This window comes from Varanus komodoensis, unplaced genomic scaffold (genome assembly GCF_004798865.1).
Source record: "Varanus komodoensis strain SLA01 unplaced genomic scaffold, ASM479886v1 scaffold60, whole genome shotgun sequence".
Taxonomy (NCBI): Eukaryota; Metazoa; Chordata; class Lepidosauria; order Squamata; family Varanidae; genus Varanus; species Varanus komodoensis.
Genome location: NW_025336223.1, coordinates 3739324 through 3756328, shown reverse-complemented (window position 1 = coordinate 3756328; position 17005 = coordinate 3739324). Strand labels below are relative to the sequence as shown.

At 47.1% G+C, this 17005-nt stretch overlaps 1 protein-coding gene across 1 annotated transcript; it reads left to right on the top strand.

The window, feature by feature from the left end:
- Window positions 1-9519: 9519 nt before the first annotated feature.
- Window positions 9520-16779, top strand: LAG3 (lymphocyte activating 3). The gene is made up of 8 exons (XM_044449657.1): window positions 9520-9637; window positions 9901-10060; window positions 10198-10424; window positions 11207-11464; window positions 11645-11929; window positions 13050-13346; window positions 14133-14257; window positions 16672-16779. The coding sequence occupies exons 1-8, from the start codon at window positions 9553-9555 to the stop codon at window positions 16777-16779; spliced, it is 1545 nt and encodes a 514-aa protein (XP_044305592.1). The 5' UTR covers window positions 9520-9552.
- The last annotated feature ends 226 nt before the right edge of the window (window positions 16780-17005 follow it).

The window sequence follows — 17005 nt, the reverse complement described above, 5'->3', positions numbered from 1 at the left end:
CAGGAACACCTTCTCCATCCTTGAGCCTGCTCTTCTGCTGAGGCATCCTGATATCCCACAGCCTGTGACTTGATTTCCACCCAACTTAAAACCAGAGCAAGCATCCTCACCCGAACCCCTTTGCATGCCTTACTTCATTTCTGCTGAAATTTTGATTTTTGTGAGTAACTTTCTACCAGCTTATTTCCTCAATTAGTAAGTGCACATTTCACATTCTTGAATGTGTCGATAGATTCTCCTTGTGTTGAAGACTTTCTGGTTCCCACCTGCATGGATGCAATGTTGCCAGGGCTAAAAAGCCCTTTTATGAATGCTTTTCTTGAGAACGTGGAGAAATGTACACATATGTCTAGAGGAGGACATTTGGTATTAATATTTGAGCATATTTAGTCTAACATCAAGCATTATAGTCTAACTTGCCAGTCTGTTAAAGTCAGGGGACAGTTCTTCATAGTTCCTGTTGAGTTAGAAGGCTGTATCTGTTTGAAGCACCTGTATTTTGGCAAAATCCAGACAGAATTTTTCTTGTATGGAAGCTAATGGGTCTCCATAGCCAGTCCTTTTCTTTCAGTGTTTTGGGGTGTACCTGCTTTCTGTCTGTAGAAATAGCTGGACCAGGTGGCTATGTTTGCATGTAGTTCTGGACTGCCATCACTGGTTGATAAAATAGTTAACATTTTTCCTCTGTAAAGCTCTTTTCAATCTTGTGGCAGTGAAGGTTTCATTAATGTTTTGCTTGCAAACCTGGCTGTAATATCCTGAGGCTTGACACCTTCCAGAAATGTGAGAAGGAGTGCTTGATGGAGGCACAGAGTGACTCTTATCTCTGGGCTTGGCTTTTCAGCTGCACCTCCTCTTCCTCTGAATGAGAATCTGTATCACAGCCTTTAAAAACTCCCTTACAGGAGGGGTGGGTCCAAGCCCTGCATCAGGCACCCCCAGAAGCCAGGGCTTGTGGAGGGGCTTGGGAGCACCCCACCCCTGGCTGGCTCTGTTGCCTGGAAGTGGATGGGCGAGGAGCCATGGGCAAGCCAGGCCTTAAGAGAGCCCCTGGGCAAGAGCAGCGGAAAGGGCTCCGGCGGCATTTGGTGGCTCTGTTGTCGCATCTCTGCTTGCCACTTATTTGTTTGTTTATGCATTTTGCATCTGTATGGTGCCCCCTGCACCAATGGAGGCTCTCCAGGGAGCACAGCTTTCCTTGCTCTGCACGGCTGCCACTCAGCTCAACTGCAGTGGCCCCCATCTAAGGCACCACTTCCCCTTGCTGTTGTTGGGAAAATTCGGGTAAATCCTGGCAGAAGAGGGTTACTCATGTGTCTTTGTGTTATAAAATCAAATCTGCACCCCTTTCTCAGAAAGCACCCCATTTCCCAACCAGGTTACTGTTTAGCATTTGCTGCTGGTTTAAGAAGCCGCCCAGAGACTTTTAGTAATGAGATGGCATATAAAAACGGATATAAATAAATAAACAAAACAAAACACACTTGGTGGCTTCCCCAGCTATTGTTTTGCTGATCAGTAAGAACTGATAATGCTGCCAGGTTAACAGCATTGCAGTCACCCTCAATTGCGTGCCAAGACCCACAGTAATCCCTGTGCCTCTGTGATGGTTATGTTAATCTCCTGCAATTGAATGGAATGCCATTGTACGGAGCCCCCTCTGCAGACCCCACACCTTCTTCTGACTGTTTCGTCATCAACTGCCCAGCTGCTGGGCCCATGTGACTCAGAATCTATAAAACACTCTGTATTTGTTCTAAAAGCTTGTAGTTGGCAGTGAGAACCACTACCCGGCAGTATGCCAGAGTAGGTAACTCCAAGGGTCCTGGGTGATCTTTCAATAAAACTGCGGAGGTTCAGGGCAAAGGGGGCCTTTCCTGACTGGATCTGTTTATCCTTGTGGCGGCTGCCATGGAGACTTCCTGACACTCTTCATGGCTGCTGTTCAGCTGAGGGGCTGCAATGCACAGCAAGGAGAGGAGCAGGGAGGTACTTTACCCCCAGGAAAGTGCCACCTCCTCCACATTCGCCCGGCCAGGTGCCCACAGGTGACCAGACAGATGAAGGCAGCGGGGGTGGGCCAGACAGGGATGCAGTGGGGGACCCATCTCCAGCTCTTCACTGTGCCTCAGCCTGCTGTTTCTGGTGGCTCAGGGCTTCCCTTTGCTGAGTGCCACAGCTACTCAGTTGCCCCCAAGGGCTGATAAGGCTCTTTCTGGCAGCTGTCACCCTGCTCTGCTCTGCTCTGCTCTTCTCAGTGGCTTTCCTGGGGAAACAGGTGCGAGGACCAAAGGGGTCAGAGGAATGGAGACAGTGCCTCAGGATTCTTGCTGTGCCTGGTCATTTATCAGGTTGAGGCAACTCGGGCAGGCAACTCGGCTCTTAAAGAGTCATCCACCATTCTTTCATCTGGTTGTTTCTAGTTAATTAGGAACCAAATTCTGCAGACAGTCTTTTTCAGTATTAATTTTTATTCAAATCCCTTCACAAGGAAGAAAGACTCTTCCATTCCTTCTATCCTGAATTCTCTTTTTATCAACCAAAAATGTAAAATTCCTTCTTCATTATAACATTATAACAGAACCACTGGAAATTCTGCCAATGCAATACTTCTAACCCCATTTGCTTCCACCAGTTCCACATTCTTAAACAAATTCATCACTTGTACATGAAGAAATATTAAAGCCGCATTAAAGCATCCCTCAGAAGTTTCTTTCTGTTTGATTACTTTGTGCTGCCACAAAGCACTTTGGGATTTGTGTTCTCAGCTTCCTTCAGCCAGGGGAAACGCCCTGTCACTGGGCAGACACTCATTATTTGTCATTATTTTTTAAACCAAATATGACTCTCAACCTAAGAAAAGGGCCTAAAGTGTGATATAGAGTGTTCTTGAGCAGCCCCATGAATTTCAATGGGGGCTCCATATTTATCTGGGGAAGGTTCCCTCCCATGGGCCTCAGTTAGCGCCTCCATTTTGCCTCATGGTAGGACCTCATCTTCAATCTGAACACCTAGCATCTTGATAAGTAACCATTAGAATCAGTCCCAGTTGGCAACCTTTCTTTATCAATATGCACATGCAAGGAAAGGCTTCGGACTGGACAGCCACCATCTTTGTTATCATTGCACGTTTATACTGCCCTGTAGCCCCTGGGCTCTCTGAGCAGTTTAGAGATTTACAAATAGACATAGCAGCAACAGAAGAAAAACAAAGCAAAACAGAGACATGATGTCTGGTGCAGGGGACTGGTGGCAGTGGTGGCAACGGAGGCAGGGGAGCGCCGTGTAAGCTGCCCAACGCCTTCATGTAACATTCTGGCGGGTGCCACCTATGGCCCTTGTGGCAGATGCTGGTCAGCCTCTGAACTCAGACGCTGAGGAGCATCTGGTGCAAGGAGAGAGGCACTGGGAGGCTGATTCCTGCTGCGGCCCTTCCTCAGGCCCCGCATTTTATCTGGACAGCAATGCTCAGCTGTCTGGATTCAGGTCCTGTGAGGGGAAGGGGAGGAGGCAGGAGGCTGACTGAATTCACTGTAACTCCACATCCCTGGCCTACTCTCTTCGCTGCCCCCACAGTGTGGACCTTGCTCCCCTCAGAAGCGAGGAGAACCGGTGCCCCGCTCCTTGCACAGGCGGTGAGCAGGCTGGGAACGGGCTCAGCCTTAGAGTCTGGGCCTCAAGCCTTTGGGGTCTGACTGCGGAAAAACCCTATGGACTCCCAAATGATCTTGGGAGTCGGGAAGTGCAGAGATGATGGCCCTGTCCATCTTGCATAGCACAGATGGCCTGTGGCAGCTCGAACCCTAACCCATGCAAGCGGGAGTTTCAGGAACCAGCAGAGACTGGGCTGCGTGCCCTTGACCAGCCCTTGCACTTTCTGCAGCCAAGAGCATGTTGCCAGGTGAGGGCACCTTCCCGCCACAAGCTTCCCACATGTGGTTTGAGAGGCAGAAACGGGGGCGAGCTTTGCACACCTCATAGCGATCCGTTGGGATTGACTGTGACACTGCTCTGTCCCACTTTTGTTTCAGTTGTAGTATTTCCATGCATTATTTTATATTTTCGACATTTCACTTATTTCACTTATTATTTTATATGACTGTGAAGCACCCAGAGAGCTTTGACTATCAGTCAGTAGAGAAATCAAAGAATATTGTTTTTCTATTGGGTCTTTATATTGTTTTACATGTCCTGATAGTGTAAAGCACCAGTATAAAAATAAAATATATGGATGGATGGATGGAGTCCACGTCACCTTTGCACAGCTTTGTCTTAACTTCTCTGATAATGTCTTTCCATTGCATCTTTTCTGTACCTTCTGAGAGTTTCTTCTGCTGCACCTGGCCATTCCTCAGGCATCTTGGTGCTGGTCAGGCCCTGTGTGAGAAATGATAAACAAGAAACCACGGAGTCAAGTCAGCATTTGAAACGAGTCAAAACAGAGATACAGAAACGTCTGTTCCAAAGATCAAGTCACCCACTGGGTAAAACCGAGCCTCCGGATGGAGCCATAATTTCACAGCAGCTCACTCAGCAGAAAAACCCTCTACCAGAAGTGACTTTGCTTGACTGAAAGCTCCCATTTCCACACTGGGTCTCACCTGTACCTCTCTCTGTGTCAGAAGCCCATGCAAGCTGACTCCTGTATTGTGACCACATCTCTTTACTGGCCGCAGCTGGCTAAATGGACTCCGGGCCATAAAATAAGCAGGGAGAGTGGCTATTGACCAACAATAGCAAAGCCAGAAAGGTGTGACAGAGTCGGTGGGTTTGGTGCCATCCTTTGCCCTTTTTAAAAAAATAAAATGTTTATATGCCACACTTCAGCTGAACTGGTCAGGGATGCTCAGAAGAAAAGGGCAAATGCAATTTTGGGATGCATTAACAGAAGTATTACTTCCAAATCGCACGAAGTTGTAGTTCCCCTATACTCCTCACTAGTCAGACCTCACCTGGAATACTGTGTCCAGATCTGGGCACTGAGATTTAAGAAAGTTGCAGGAAAATTAGAAAGGGTCCAGCGGAGGGCAATAAAAATGATCCAGGGTTTGGAAACACTTCCCTCTGAGGAGAGACTGAGAAAACTGGGTATGTTCAGCCTTGAGAAGAGAAGACTGAGGAGGGACATGATATCCTTCTAAAAGTACCTCAAAAGCTGTCACAAAGAGGAAAGTCAAGATCTTACTGATGCCAGAGTGTAGGACATGGAATAATTAATTCAAGTTGTGGCAACCCAGATTCAGGCTGGACATCAGGAAAAGCTTCCTCACTGTCAGAGCAATACCACAGTGGAGCCAGCTGCCTAGAGAGGTGGTGGGCTCTTCCACACTAGAGACATTCAAGAAGAAACTGGACAGCCATCTGAGTGGGCTGGTGTAACATGGTGTCCTGCAACAGCAGGGGGTTGGACTCAGTGGCCTTCTTGGGCCGTTCCAGCTCTTCTATTCTGTGATTCTATGAAGATAGTAACAACAATATCTGAAATCTAAGGGTTTTATCCAGTGGTGTCCCTTTGCCAGTGGCAAAAGTACCACTAGTAGAATGGATTCCCCTTCTCCCTGCAGACTCCTGCATGCTCCCCAAATCTGCTCCATGGAATTGGGGGTCCCTTTGGACCAGATTTGGGGGAGAATAGGGGGGGGGAGGAATGGAAAATGCTACTGCAAGAATAGAAGTCCACTAATGAAACATTGGATGCAACTTTAAAAATGCATCCCTAAGCCTTTCACGGACTCCACTTGATGGGGCTGATGGAAGGTGTTGGTCAAAGCATCCAGACAAAAGAAAAACACAACCCTGCATGTAGAAAACTAGAGGCTAAAGAGAAGGTTCTGACTTACTCGTCTCCTCACAATGCTTGCTTTTGATGCCTAGGAATTTAAATTTTACTCCACGTATGTTTGTGGGGAAGTCACCTGCAGCCTGAAATGGTCCGTCTCAAACTTGGGATCACTTCTAGAACTAAGCATATGGGGAATATCCACAGACCTAATGATGCACCTGGGATGCGGTAAATATAGACTGATGTTAATGAGTCCATTGCCCCATGACCTTGTGGATTAATCTCAGGAGAAGTAAGGACCAATTAAGGGACAAGAAAGCATGGGAGGAAGACAGTCCACATACTTTCCAGCAAACACCTGTGATCACACAGTAGCTGCTCCTCTGGATTCAGTACGTAGAGTCCAGGGTAGGATTCCGATGCTTTGCACATTTGAACATGGAGAAGATCCTCTCTTCCTGCGGTGACCTTGATGCATACTGCAAAAAACCCCATATTCTTAGGATGGTGGGAATGCTGTTTCCCAGGCATGCAGATTTTTACCCAAACTGTCTGGTCGGATGATCACGAGGTAACCGGGGCAGTGTGGTTTCTACACTCCTGCTCCACCCCCTCGCCTTGCCACACGTCCTGGCAGCCCCTGCAACCAAAGCCCCCTTCTCTAATCTTGCCTAGGGTCTCCTCCCGATGGGTCTGCTGCGGTCCCAAGGTGGGCTCCCTCTTCCCGCTCCTGAGTGTGCCTGCATGGATGCGGTGATTCTCAGCTGCTCCAGTCCTCACAGAGGTTTTTATTAAATGAAAATGAATGGTTTCACCATGTTTCCCCACTTCTCCCTCTGTGCATTTTTGTGTTGTTTTCCTGTTTTCAAAAGTAAACTGGGAGATGCATACATTGCTTGGTCAGTAGGAATATTGTGAGTTACAGGGCTGAGAGCAGCAAAGATCAAAGGACAGAAGTGGCCAATTCCATGGCTGCTCTTGCCATGAGTCTCTATGGTGTTTCCATACCAATGATGATAAAATGACAATCCAGGATCCAGATGACTGGAGAATCCATGGCGAAGTGAGGAAACCTTAGAGTTGACCTGTGATTCTCTCCATGGATTCAGAAAACTAAACCATGCAGGACCTCCAGAACTGCGTCTAAATGATATAGCAGCCCCACAGAGGTAATGTTTCACCATGGCTTCTTGTATTATGTGATCACACCCAAATTCTAAGGTCAGTGTAACAGCTTACCTATATCATGGAAGCAAAATGCATAACACGTTTTGAATCACAAATTGCCCTTTTATGTTTAAAGATCCCATAATAATAATATAAATATGAAATGTTTTGAGGTGCTGAAAGAAGTTACATGTAATTAGGTTGTTGTTAGATATAAACCAAATGCAAGATCCTGAAAACAATTAGTTTGGATTCCTAAATGTAGGGAGAACATTCAATTTCAGTAGTGACCAGCACATAAATGAGCATCATTAGGAGCATGGGAATCCAACTGGTTTTAGTAAATTTGAACAGATCTCCATAATTTGTTATGTTGCTTAAAGAACCTATAGATGAATGCAGATGAATGGCATTTGCTGCATATATGACATAAGGTCTATTCTATTTGGCACAGCCTACAAGCATCTCACAAATGCTGGTAATTTAATGTGAATGCAATGCAAATTTTATGTAAAATCAATGCATCACTCCAGTACAGATAACTGGAATAATTTCTTTTGATCATAAATGAGTGCTTGTGTCACTTGCCCATGTCAAAAGTGAGAGGAGGTGTTAGTCAGCCTTGCTGGTCTTCTTTAACAGGAATGTCTTTATTTCCACTTCACGCTCTGTCTGCAGAGCAGCTAGAAATCATGCAGACTTGCAGCTGGGTAGCAAATGGCTCTGCTTCTCCGTGTTCTTTTATACGCTGGTTTCCAAAGCAATCCCAACCAGTTTCTACGGACATCATTAAGCATTACATTGTTGGAAGACGTGCTCCAGGAAGATGCTGGAGGTAACAGCCAAATATTTCTTTTGTCCACTACTCACCACTTATAAATTCAGCACATGGAGGAAGCAATGCAACGCATCCATAAGCCTATAGAAGATGTTGTATGTTGCATCAAACATTTATCTCTGTGTTTGCTCAAATATTTCTCTCTCCTTTTGGCTGGTAGCCCATAATTTTGGTCCTCTAAGGAAAGCAGGAAGATGGCATTGTTGTGTAGATTGTTTTCTCAGTGACTGGCTGAAAATAAAATGTCATTTTAAAGCCACCCTTGGCTTTGTTTAGGCAATGTCAGGGAAGGCTAATATGCTGTTAGATTGCAGTGGATACCAGTGCAGAACGCTAATTCACAGGGTGTCCAAAAAAGCTTCCTCTGTCCACCTTTGCTTTCTCTTGACAGCTGTCAAAGGCAAGCTTCAGAGTCAAGCAAAAGAAAAGGCACAAGTGATGCTTGCAAAAAGAGGATGATGAGGTCCTCTCCCTCCTGATGGCCCATATGCACTTTTCCTGAGACTCTAGTTGTTCAAAAAAGTGCAAAAGTGCATCCTCCTTTTCATTGGATAAAGGAATTTTGAAAGCTGTCAAAATGCTAGCTCCTTTAAAAAGGAGGTTTAAAGGGAGCATTGGAGGGTTTTGGAGTGAGCCATACGGCTATATGGCTGGCATATGGGGCAACCGGGGCTGGGGACAAGTGCCAGCTAGTGCCAGGTGCCCCCAAGTGGCATTTTACACATCTGGGGTGGTCAACACTGGTGAGGGCCCTGGGAGGCTTGGCAAGAGCAGGAATACACTGTGGGAAAAACAACCCCTGAAACAACCCATGCATGGTCAGCCTGGCATGTTTCCCTCAAACAACCCACTCTGCGGATTTGGTCCAGCTTTGCATGACATGACAACCTATCATGGGAACGGGCTTATGATGGGTTGTTGCTTCATGCAGACCAGGTCACCTATATGTCAGCCCATCATGTGACAAGTCACAAGCCTAGACAGTTTCCCATAGGGTGGCTTGTTCATGGGCGGCAGGTCACCCTGACAACCCATGACTTGTTTTGAGGGTTGTTTCTCCAGGGGGAAAATGGGGAAGGGGGGGAACTGCAGTGAGCTTTAGCCACCAAATCCCCCGGGATGCCGAATGGACCAAGAGGGAAAAGAGGGGACAAGGCATGGTAAATCCAGTCATCTGTCAGGCACACTGTGGGTTGATCCTGGAGATAACAAACCTACCATTGCTTCTTTGCAGAATGGGTCCTGTGATGTGGAAACGTACCTAGTCCACGTGAAGCCCTTTGAACATATTCAAGTGTTTTCATCATCCTATTGTTATTAGTACTAGTATTAGTATTGTTGACAGATAAATTCTCTGAGATAAAGAAATAATGCCTTAAAAGGAAAAGATCAAAGAAAAACACCAAGGGCACTTCCTGAGAAATTAGCCCTACAGACATTTTCCACTGCAAGTAAAACCATGAAGAAAAACAAGAGTTAGTGAGTGGACAGAATGAGACAGAAACAGTTTCCATTTCAGGGTGCTTTTCAGAACTCCCTTCACTCTTTCTTCCTGCACATGTTTTCTTTCAGCCTCGGGATGGTTTCTCGTCTGTGACGTTTCTCCTTTCAGCACTGTCAGGAAACCGACAGCCCACCTCCAGCATAAAGGTGACCACGAAGGTCTTTGATCAGCAGTCCGCCTCCTTCTCCAGCCCAAGCCTCTCACGCAGTCCAACTCATCTTCCACCGCTTCCAGATCTTGCTCACTCAGGCTGGCAGAGGAATGCTGAGCCTGGGGCACCTGGCTTCCACGGTGATGTGGCTGCTCCTTGTCTGGACTACCACCCTCCCTCTCCAGCTGACCAATGGTAAGAACTGAAAGATGGTGGTGCAGCCAAAGCTTCTGGGGGCTCCGATGGCTTTGCTCAGATATTGACCTGCGCCCCTGCTGCAGAACCTGGGACTCTCCCCCATGCTCTCTCCCCAAGCACCGGATGCCCCCTTCCAAACCCTGCTTCATCTTCCTCCGCTTTATCCTCACAGTGCACCTATGGGGTAGGTCAGGCTGGGGCATCATGGAGACATTTGCACCATCATCCTTTCTTTGTTTGGGTCCGTGTCCCTGCTGCAGCCAGATATGCCTCCTGTGCAGTGGGAGAGAAATGCAGGATGTGGGCTGAAGAAGGGGGGCCAGCCGAGCTACCCTGCTCCCTGAGTCCTCAGAAGCTGGCCCACAGCCAAGAGCAGCTCTACAGGGGGTTGAGCATTCGCTGGGTGAGGCGTGAGAACAGGTAAGAGGGCAGGGCCTGCTCTGGGGCTGGTGGGGGAACTTTTCGGCTGTGTATAATTACCGTTCCAGTGCCGCCTCTCTTCCAGCTGCTTTGGCAATTACTGGCCTGCTCACCTAGTTTCCCTTCCTTGTTCCCAGCTCCCGCAAGAAGTACCACCTGGTGCTAAAGGTGGAGCGCAGTGGGCTCAAGAAAATGGCCCACAGCATGATGCACCGAGCTACGGTCTGGGACCCAGGCTTTCTCAAGGGGAATTTCTCGCTCCAGATTGAGCCACTGCTGAAAGATGATGCCGGAAGCTATGAAGCCATCGTGAGATCGGGCAACGAGGTGTGGAACTGCCATCTGGAGCTCGGTGTGGTGTTGGGTAAGCGCATGCAACAGTCGAGGGGAAGAGGGCCTGCAAAATAACAAAATCCTGTCAGACATGGAGAGAGGCCTGCGGAGGAGCTACTTTGGGGAAATGGAGCTAGCCGGGGCCTTCAGAAAAACTCGGCCTCGGGCTTAGGGAATGGGCAGTTCTGATGTGGCATGCTTTTACATGAATCAAGGCTTGGAGAGGACCACAAACCCCTTTCGCCTATTTAACATCGGGTGCCATGTTAAGGAGGGCCTAGGGACTGAATAAATGTTATTCATAAATGCAAGGGATGAAATTCACAAGCCTGAGCTAGGCTGGATAGGGCAGCCACATTGCTTTTATATGTTATTCCCATGTGAGTCTGATTTACATAAAGAGCAGGAGATGGGGGGTTGTTTGGGGGTTTTAATGTGAAATGCACCCCAGCCCTTGTCTTACCTTGCTGCCCTCCCTTGCCTTAAGCGTTTTCCCACAAGCCTTGCTCGCTTCCAGCCTCAGAGCCAGCTGAGAGAAAAGCATTTCAAGAAATGGAGTGTGGCAGAGGAGAGGAGATGATGTGGATCTCCTTCGGTGCTCCACCTGCTCCACATGCCATGTAAAAATGTGGGGCCTGACCCTGGTTTATCTGTTAATGAGGCAAGCATGCAAATGAATGCACACAAGGGCCCCACCATGTGCAGCGTGGCCCTTTGACCTGGCTGCTTCCCCAGAAGGGATCGAGGATGGATCTGCACACAGCTCAAGGGACGTGTCTTTGGCTATGAATATCACTTCTTCTTTTCTTACAGTGACCGCTAGCCCACCTGGTCCCCTGGTTGCCTCTGAACCTTTCAGGCTGACCTGTAATTCCACACATCCAGGAAAGCCCACAAAAACAAGCTGGTTCCATGCAGGTCTGCTCATTCAAAACTCTGGTCGGTTTTCCTCTCTGGATCAATCTCTGTTTGTCTCCAGGTCCGTCCAGAGTGACTCTGGGCCCTGGACCTGTGAACTCACCTTTGCAGATGGGGAGAGGATTTCTGCCACCTACAACCTGCGCATAATAGGTGAGAGCAGCCTCCGACTCGCCATTCCTCTTGGGGTAAACATGCAACGCATCAAAAGGCACTCCCTTCTCTTTGAATTCCAGCTTTGGCCGACAAGGTTTTCCCATTCCTGCCTCTCCTTTGTCTCGAAGGATCCACATGTCCTAATGCCGTTGCCCCCCTTTTTTCTCCCTCCTCCAGGATTTACTGAGCCAACCAGCCCGGTAGTCTATGCTGCAGCAGGAGCAGATGCTTCCCTGCCATGTAACCTGAATTACCATCCCACTGACACTGGCGTGCCAGGGCTGACTGTCCACTGGACAAGGGAAGAATCGAAGGCAAAGCTGCCCCCCACCCATGGAAACAGTGGCAATTTCCCCCTCCATCTCCCTGCAGTGGGGCTTAATGATACAGGCTGCTACCTCTGTAAGGCCACCATCCGAAGCACCACCATCACTAAGAATGTCACCCTGGCAGTAATAACTGGTGAGAAGGGCACCGGCGGCAAGGGAATCCTGCATGTGTCTGTTTATATAATGGGCTTTCTTGTCCAAAGGGTCAGGAACACTGTTGTCCTCAGTCTCCGTTTGGTGAGTTTGTCCGTTCGGTGTGTTCCGCTTAGGAAGGGACAGCAAGACGCATCAGAATACTGGCTACTAGGAATGGCCTAAACACACACACAGGCAGGATACACACACACAAAGTTATATCAAATCTGTTCAATGGAACTTTAAAATGCCTACCTATTCTTTACTGCCAGTTAAGAAAGAATAGAATCATAGAATCATAGCATAGTAGAGTTGGAAGGGGCCAGGAAGGCCATCGGGTCCAGTCCCCTGCCGTTGCAGGACACCAATTTACACCATCCCACTCAAAGGCTGTCCAGTTTCTTTCTGAATGCCTCTAGTATGGGAGAGCCTACCACCTCTCCAGGCAGCTGACGAGTATTTCACATCCACTGGTACGGACAGTTGTTGTTAGCTGCGAAGTTGTGTCCGACCCACCGCGACCCCATGGACAACATTCCTCCAGGCCTTTCTGTCCTCCTCCATCCCCTGGAGTCCACTTAAGCTCACACCAACTGCTTCAGTGACTCCATCCAGCCACCTTATTCTCTGCCGTCCCCTTCTTCTTTTGCCCTCAATTGTTCCCAGCATTAGGCTCTTCTCCAGGGAGTCCTTCCTTCTGATTAGGTGGCCAAAGTGGTATGGACAGAGTACTCAGTAATACACTCAGAGCTAAAGTGTTATCAAGCTTGGCTGCAGCTCCCCTTCCAGGTTACAGTGGAAATGCAAAGCCTGGATAGACCAAGGAACTACCCACCTGGAAGCCACCTTGGTTGTGGCAACAGGGATCGAAATACATAGTAGTAAAGCTGGTCTTTACTTCTAAGAATGTGGTAGCTTTTGCTTCTCAAATTCCAAGTTATCGCACATTTCCTTCCAAGTTGTCATGAGCTTCTACTCTATCCTACAATTTTAGCATAATGAAAGGAATGGTTTAAATTTAGTTAACTTAGTTAACGGTCTTAGCTTCACAGAGCAATGCATTAGTGATGGACGTCCACTGATCTATTTCTGATGTCTGGTTCCTTCTTTTCATTTAGTCACGCAAGCAGTCACTGAGGCATCGCACTTGCTGCTCATCTGCAACCTCAGCTTCTATGCAGGAAACGAGCGCTTTCAGTGGAAGCACTTGGATGAGGTGGACACAAACCATTCTAGCCCTGAGGTCTCCCCCAAGAGATTGGAGGTCTCCAGGCAGGGCTCGACTCTGGAGTTCTCCCAGGTGTTGCCTGAGGATGAAGGCACCTGGGAATGCCGTGTCCATGCTGCAGATAAGCTGCTGGGATCTGTGCAGCATCAGCTGAACATCACATTATCTTTTGGAACCAAGCATCCAGGTAGGGAAATAGTATCTCCTTTTCCTAATCTAGACAGCCTCTATCCAGAAGGGCACTCCAGCTGATGGCACCTAAAGCCACTGAGAGGTGCAAAAGATTTAACAGGTCTCGGTTTCCTGACTCTGGTATTCCATAAGGGCAACCAAGGGTTTCTGTACCTGAACCAAGCCTAAATCCCAGTGGAAATGGATCTAAATAATTGCTATCGTCTAGTATCCTTGTTACAAATATCTCAGTCTTACTGGAGACAGTCAGCAGTATTATGCAGTGCAGAGATGAGGCCCGGCTTTCCCAAAATACAGCATTCCCAGCCTGCTAGTTTGAATTCTGAGGAGTTGGAGGAGGAGCTGGCAGAGAACCCCAAATCATCAAGGGCACTGAGCGAAATTACTCAGACAAGCTCTGAGAACCAAGCTGCCTTTGAAAGGAGGGAGACACTGTGGAACAGAGAGCAGCAGAGGAGGAGGGGGGATTCTTAGATGCTGGAGAAAGAACAGGAGCTAAATGAGCAGACCAATTAAGAAATGTCAGGTATTCTGCAGTCTGGCCCTCAAGCAGCATGAGCAGCCCCCCGAGGGTGGAGTTAAGACTCTTCAAAAAAGGAAGGAAGGGGGAATCACTTCAGTTTCGAGTCTGCTCTTCACATGGGCAGAAGCTACTCCCCCTTGTTGTAGAGAATTCTTACTTTGATTTATGCTGCTTGAGGTCCAATAAAAGACTGTGATTCTGAAGCCTTCATCCTCATCTGCAGGAATGGGGGAATGGCCAGATCTATCCCTCTTTCAGGGCCTGATCCAATTACATATTTCAAGTGCCCCATGAACTCCAAGCACGCTTTGATCTGTTACAAGCTGCATGACTTGCATCTCACTCAGGTGTCGTCACTGGCCGAAGGCAGAGCACTGCTTTCTGTAAGACAGAAAACATGATACGATGCAGTCAAGCTTACTCTCGATACATACACATAAACCTGTTTATGTATATGCTTCAAATATCTAAAAAAAAGTTTGATCAGCGATCACAACTGGACAGAAAAATGAGTATCTATGCTCTGGGAAGCAAAGTTGTTTCATATCAGCTTCAGCGGCTTTTAAATCATTGCCTGTCTCTGTGTCCAACGAAAGGGTATGTCTCCAGTTTGCTCCATTCCAATTTGTTTAATTGCACCTTGCTTTGTAGGTGCCCAGATTGCCAGTTTAAAGCCTGGAACAGCTCAGAAGGTCATTACTGGACTGGTCTTCCTCCTCCTTGTCCTGCTAGTCTCTGCCTTTGCTTTCATCTGCTTGAAGAAAAAGGCAAGTCACTCCATAGTTTGGCTTTTTGTTGCTGCCTGTCCTACACCTTTTTGCGTATAGCTTTATTGCTTTTTAGAGTGAGTAAGGCATGAATCAGCCTTGCAGACCAACTGCACAAGATCCCAAAGGCATGCAAGGTTGCACAAGAGCATCTGCTTATGCGTAGGCGCCTGTACTGCAGGCGGTCCAAGTCCTGGGGTCTATTTTCGATTTATATCCTGCCTTTTTCCTACAAAGGGCTCAAGGCAGCTTACATCATTCTCCTCCTCCATCTTATCCCCACAACAACAACCCTGTGAGGTAGGTTGGGCTGAGAGTCTGTGACTGGCCCAAAGTCACCCAGTTGGCTCCATGGCTGAGCGGGGACTAGAACTCAGATCCTCTGAGTCCCAGTCCCATGCTCTTAACCACTACGCCGCACTGGCTCTCACTGGGTCTAGGCAGCAGCAGACCTAAACCAAAGAGTGTGGCCAGCAGAGGGCTTTACTCCCTTAGTCATATGATGTACGAAGGTGGCTCAAGTCACATCCACCAGTGAGGATGGAAATCAGCAAGGTGGAAGCATGTGAGTTGCGCTATCTCCACCAAAATATGGAAATCCATGTAAATTCAGGGACTGGAAAGAGCTAAATGCCCTCAATTTGCAAATGATTCATAATAAAGTAGTGAAAATTTGCATTATTAGGCTGTCTTCACACTTTTCTCCATGAAGCAGTTATCATGCAGTCGTGTGTGTGATGCATCACACGGTTGATTACAAGTTCCTTAGATGACAATATCACCCTCCTGCTTTGCTTCTGTGTCTAATGAGCACTTTTGGTAAGGTTAAAAAAAAAGCAGGGGGAATGTGGGTCTTCACTGTAAAAGCCGAAGAAAGCTCAATTTTCTTTTGTATGGTTCGCCTATACCAGTGTGTTTTCCACAGGTTATGTAACAGAAAAGTAGAAAGGAAATGCACCTGGTGCAGCACTTATATCTCAATCTGCAATGAAACTGAAAGTAGATACTGCAGATCCACTGCCAAGTACATGTAGTCCCCAGGTTATGAACAACCTGTACTTACGGATGTGTGGACTGCAAAAAGCTGAGAATATCTCTAGGGAACTGTGTGATGCATCATCAGTGGCTATGAAGTTCCTTAAGATCTTCCCAACCTTTCTTAGAGATAGAGATTCGTTAGAGATAGCTTTTACTATCTGTATAACCTATGTAATGTATCTCTACAGAACTATGCAATGTGTTTGGTGACACTTAATCAGTGGCAGCCTAGTTCCCTAGTGATAGAGTATTCATGGCTTTTTGTTCCATGGCATTGGCTCCAGCATACCCAGACCACTGTGTTTTGGGGCATGTGTAGGGTGCATAGTTCCCCTTTGGTTCTTCTGTAGCATTTGCCCTTGCAACCAGGCCCTCAGCTGCCATAAGGCCATTTTTTATGAGAAAAAGAAAATGGCTGTACAAACTACCCTTGAGGCCTACTTCAAGAAAGCCACTCCAGTAGTAACCTGCCACTAGAGCAGCACAACCAAACCCTGCCTCTGCAGCACCAGCTCCATCATCATCAGTTAATGTTAACGTTACCTCAAGTATGTTCTAAACTCTTTTAAGAACTATTGTTTTTACAGTACTGTATACCTACCTACATACACACAGATTCTCTCTTCAGTACCTGTAGTTGCTTTATTATTACTGCATTATCGTCATTATTACAATGCTATATTGTGTTTAAGATGTTTTAGTGAATATGCAATGTTTGTCTTAGTATATGTATATATTTTTAATGCATAGAAAAGTAAAATATATACATTCACTAAGACAAACATTTGGCATACTCATGTGATCTGACATACATACAAATTTGACTTAAGGACTTTCTTGGGAAGGGAAATCATCCATAACCCAGGGATTAACTGTAACAACCTTGTGTAGAAAAGCTCCATGTTTCCTGAAGAGCCCCAGCTGATCAAGTGTCAGTGTTAAGCCAGCAAACAGGATGCCATTCCATTGTCTGCATCTTCATTTCCTTTTAGGTATCCCCACGGAACTTCCCTGCACTGGATAGAATAGTGGCTGCTACTTTGCCAGGGAAAGGCGTGAAGGATGTGATCCAGAAGGAGAAGGCCCTACAGACAGAATAGAAAAGAAGCAAGAAGGTCACTGCCAAGAGAGCTGCCAAAATTGGCCAGATGGCTGGATGCTGTGCAGATTTCTGTGGGTATAGCCAAGCATTTGGTAAACCCAGTGGTTGTTAAAACATGAGGTACACCCTCTCCGATCATCGAAGACATTGGGTAGGGGATGTAATATTACAGTGAGTGATCAGATTCTCAGGTATTCCTCTCTATACCAGCTAAGAAAAGATGA